Source organism: Sinohyriopsis cumingii, chromosome 9, assembly GCF_028554795.1.
Source record: "Sinohyriopsis cumingii isolate HCF-2022 chromosome 9, ASM2855479v2, whole genome shotgun sequence".
Lineage (NCBI taxonomy): Eukaryota > Metazoa > Mollusca > Bivalvia > Unionida > Unionidae > Sinohyriopsis > Sinohyriopsis cumingii.
The window spans coordinates 53,724,135-53,728,695 of record NC_142969.1 but is presented as its reverse complement, the minus strand read 5'-3'; the positions used below and the strand labels follow the sequence as shown (position 1 = coordinate 53,728,695).

The following is a 4,561-nucleotide window of genomic DNA, read 5'->3' as shown; positions in this document are numbered from 1 at the left end:
CGGCCACTCGGGGCCCCCTTTAAGAATGTAACATTATAACAATATACTGAATATTTAATTCATTGTTTAGTTTGGAAGGAATGAAGGGTGAAAAGTGGCAGGGTAAATGAGAAGGATGTGTGATAATCTGTTTGAAGCGGGAATATTCATTTGGTGTTCAGTCGGTGTGTGATAACTTTAAGAGTGGTATACAGTTGTATATTGTCTTGCAATTCTTGAAAGTAGCTGATATCTAATGTTTGGGAAATCCCTTTATCTTAAAATATCAGCCCACCCATTGAATTACATTGCAAAAAGAAAAGAAAATTTTGGCAAAGTGCATCAAACCCAACTGCTGTCATATACATGTCTTTTGGTTTGACACAAACTAATGTGATGCTTTCTCCTGGAGACTCCAAAATTACGCTGAGGAAAAATATTATTTTTTGTATTTATTTATTGCATTGTTTAGAGTGCTACAAAGTCAATAATGACGGTACTTACGTCCACCATTTGTCATCAATGGCGGATATTTTCATTAGTTTATTGTGGCAATTGACACCTGACAGGCTAATAAAATAAGAACGTGAATTGCTTGCATAGATTTCTGACTTTGGATTATTTCAGGAGGCAACTGTTTCGTTAAAGCACGCACAATCTTTGCGACTTTAGCTGTCAAGCAAGTTCTGCAAACTTAGATACATGAATTTGTTTTAAAGATTTTATTTCTATTTTGTGTTTCTATTTCATTTTGAAATAACTTATATAACGATAAAACTCAATTGAGATACTTGTGTTAGACCAATAATGTGGCGCGGTTGACGGTGCTATCAAGTTACCTCCCTTACGCTTGTATTGCCAATTATATGCCTAGTACCTCGTCATACATTATCGATATTGCTAAAATTCCCCGATTCATATGTGGATATAGTCGCTTTGAGAATGAAGATGCAAAGTACGTTTTGAAATTTGGGAGTATATAGGAGATCGACATCACATCACGTCGTCTCGTAAATATGCATTCTAGTATAGAAACCTTGTCAACATGCACAGAAAATGCACATCTAACGATCTAAGAGGTATCAGTCTGTGTTTTCCGAAACTCCTGTAAGAACCAAGCATCGCCCTTAAGGCAATAATTTAGTTCGGCACCGGTATGTCAGTGGGTCATTTCAGCCAATCCAACATTCTTCCTTAAAGGACATATGATACATTTTTTTAATTAAAATAGCAGAAATACCTTTCAAACATAATATAATCTGAGCATTGACGAAAAATAATAATCAGTGCATGGCTTTTCTCTTCCTTCAATTGAATTTCTCCTTATCTTGTATGCGATATTTTTTTAATTGTATTTTAGTTTTTACCCCTCAGCATTAGAGCGTAAGGTATTGTGCAATGCCATTATCATATGGCATAATTGCGGTCCTATTGCATGCCGCTAATAAAGACCATAAGAAGACAAGAATATATATTTTCAACATCAATATGACTATAAATATTTTTTTTTTTTTTGGGGGGGGTATGCTGTATGTTAAAATATCTTATCGTTTAATCGACACAGTCTGTACGAACTTCTTTCCATAGTGAATCATCGGGTGTGCTTTTTCCATCAAAGCGTGCATCTTCTGGTCGTTTCCAATCGTCATACTCCTCGTGGTATGGTAATTTTAGAAGATTTGGCCTGAAATTGTGCAGAAAGTAACACCAACATTGAATGGTGTCATTGCAGGATGCCCCATTCCCATCTTGCTCCAATAATCGAACGTTGATCAGTTCTCTTCCGTAAACCTTTGGGTATCCTTCAAGTTCATCAAGGGCTTGAAAGCATTCGTCATCAACCTCATAAACTTCTCCAATAATGTTCTGCAGATTGGATGAAGATTTAAATAAAACAATGCATTCGCTTAGAATATCAAAAAAGGTATACCACGACAACCAGTCAATAACCAAGTAAGAAAATAAGGAAATACGTAATTCTGTGTTAGTAAGTGTATGAGTAAGTTTAGAACTGCGAAATGTAATCAAAAATATACTTAGAAACTATGTAGGAATGAAACAAATTAAGTAAGAAAGTAAGCAAGTACTCAAGTCAGTAAGTAAGATATATATATATATATATATATATTGCTTCTTTCTGTGTTGAAGCTACAGGACTTCCTACATGTACATATCTATATTACCATGACAAGGGTCAATACGTTAATATATATAAATACCAATAATACCATCATTCAGGTTAGAATTTTTTTAAATTCGTACCCTACTGGGATTCGAACCCAGGCCCGCGGGTAAACGGCACACGTCGCCTTGCCTGCACACACGAGCCCATATTCCCTCACGACTAAGCACACATCACCAAGAAATGATGTTACTCAGTCGGTGTTATATGTACTCGTGTGTAGCAGACACACTCGCATGACGACCTAGTAATTAAATATCATATATCTACACAGTCATTCCGGATTCCTATGAAATAAATCAGGGTATATAGAATTAATTATACAGGATTAAAAATATACACCAGACAGAACTTAAAGTGCTATCCCTGGATTCCTATAGAAGAATGCTTGATAATAGTAGGCAGAATTAAATTTTAATACAAATAATACCATCATACTGGTTAGAGAATTTTGAATTCGTATTCTATTGAGATTCGAACCCAGGTATGCGGGTAAACGGCACCCATCAAGCGTGTGTATTATAGGCAGCTGAATATTGCTATGAGGTACCGATTAACAGTAAAGTTCCAAAACTGTAAGTACAAAGAATCTAGGTTGATAATAAGCAAGAAGTTAGTAAGAAAGTAACCAAGGAAGTGGGTAATTGGGTATAGTAACATTGGCAGTCTGAGCGTAGCATTTTCACCACAGTAATAAAATCCATTTACGTTACCGTAATGATTATATTAACCAGTGGCGTCCCTCGGGTTGGTGTCACCCAGTGCGGTAGCTCATGGTGTCACCCCCATGGTCCTCCTTCCGTAACAGACCATACAGAATCCTTAGTAATGTCATTTTGGTGTCACCCCCTCTGATGGTGTCACCCGGTGCAGTCCGCACCCCCCGCATCCCCCTAGCGACGCCACTGCTATGCCTGCTAGTCATGTATTTAACTATGACCGGTTATCCGCTTATGAAATCCGACTAGACCGAACAGTGTGTGCTCTGTAAAATTTGCAATTTTTCATTTTGGTGTCACCCCTCTGAGACGGTGTCACCCGGTGCGGTCCGCACCTCTTTAGCGACGCCACTGATATTAACAAAGTAATATGACTAAAATAATGCTGTCTCTCACTCAGAGACGAATCTTTTTTGTTTCTGACAATATAGGTCATTCCGAGTGGAACAAACATAGTAAATGTAAGGCAAAGTATAATTTTTTAACCGTAAATGTCTTAATAAATGCCCGTCACTAATCTGTATAAGGGAGGAAGCAGTGGCAACGAGAGAGAGAGAGAGAGAGAGAGACTCATTACTGTACCTTCCCCACTCCTCGCGCTGCTAAGAGAAAAGGTACGTTTAAACGTGTCGCGACGACGAGAGGATATTTGTCAAAGGTCTGGGCCTTTCCCACGAACTTGCTGATTCCCTTTTTGGCCCTTCCCGATCTTTCGTCAAGGTAAAAGTGATTTGGTTGTCCCCTTTTCAAAGTACCGTACACAAACACACGGATACTTGTCATTCTGTTTCCAGCTGGGAAAGACACAAAACTCTTGAATAATCAAGTACTCGGGGTTGTTTGTATATGCCCGTGTTCTCTCCGTGTTGAAGCTACAGGACTTCACTCATGTACATATCTATATTACCATGACAAGTAATATAGACAAGGTGCTAACGGCATACCTGTTATGGTGTTATAAAATACAGACGAACTGCAAAGCAAATGAAATATCTTCAGCAGTATTTAGTGTGTTCAATCGAAATAATCCATGGCAATGCTTGAATTGATATTAACACGTCGGTATACACATGTACAACGCTTTGCTGATACTAACCGACAATCGAGTCAAATATTTGTGTTGCTTGTTCACTCTTCCAAAAAAAGAACGCGTCGAAAATGTAATTTGCGATTGAAACGTGAAAAATATTCCACTTCATCCAATAGTCGAGTACACCCACAGGAAGTGTTGACCGTTGTCGCTAGAAAGTGCACTGTCTCGGTCTCCTAAAGGACTCACGGTACTAACTGAACTCCCATAGTAAACATATGGAAACACGATGATATCCAAAATTCAATAACTTAAATATCTGGGTGCTGATGATCAGACCTTCATTCTCCATCCACAACTATCCTTGGTACATGGTTCTCTTTGGAGAACACCATATGAGTTGCAACATATTTTGTTAACTACATGTCCATGAAACACGTGTTATCTATTCTGCACCAAATGAATTAGGTGCTAGTTTCATTATCGAGTGCTCCTAAACCTAGGCTGTAAAATTACTAAAATTGCATCAATAAAATTTAGTCTATATTTGTACGGACAGGATCAGCTTTCAAAAGACATTTTTCTAAAATTTTACTCATAATTATTGCCAAATTATGGACCACCAAACCTGCATGTACTCTACTTTTTGTT

General features: G+C 37.8%; 1 protein-coding gene across 1 annotated transcript; it reads right to left on the bottom strand.

Annotated features, from left to right (window-relative positions):
- Positions 1–233: 233 nt before the first annotated feature.
- LOC149791832 (putative gamma-glutamylcyclotransferase CG2811) lies at positions 234–4,360 on the bottom strand. Its single transcript, XM_089970342.1, has 2 exons — positions 3,463–4,360; positions 234–1,845 (listed from the first exon to the last, which is right to left on the bottom strand). The coding sequence occupies exons 1-2, from the start codon at positions 3,661–3,663 to the stop codon at positions 1,531–1,533; spliced, it is 516 nt and encodes a 171-aa protein (XP_089826468.1). The 5' UTR covers positions 3,664–4,360; the 3' UTR covers positions 234–1,530.
- Positions 4,361–4,561: the final 201 nt, after the last annotated feature.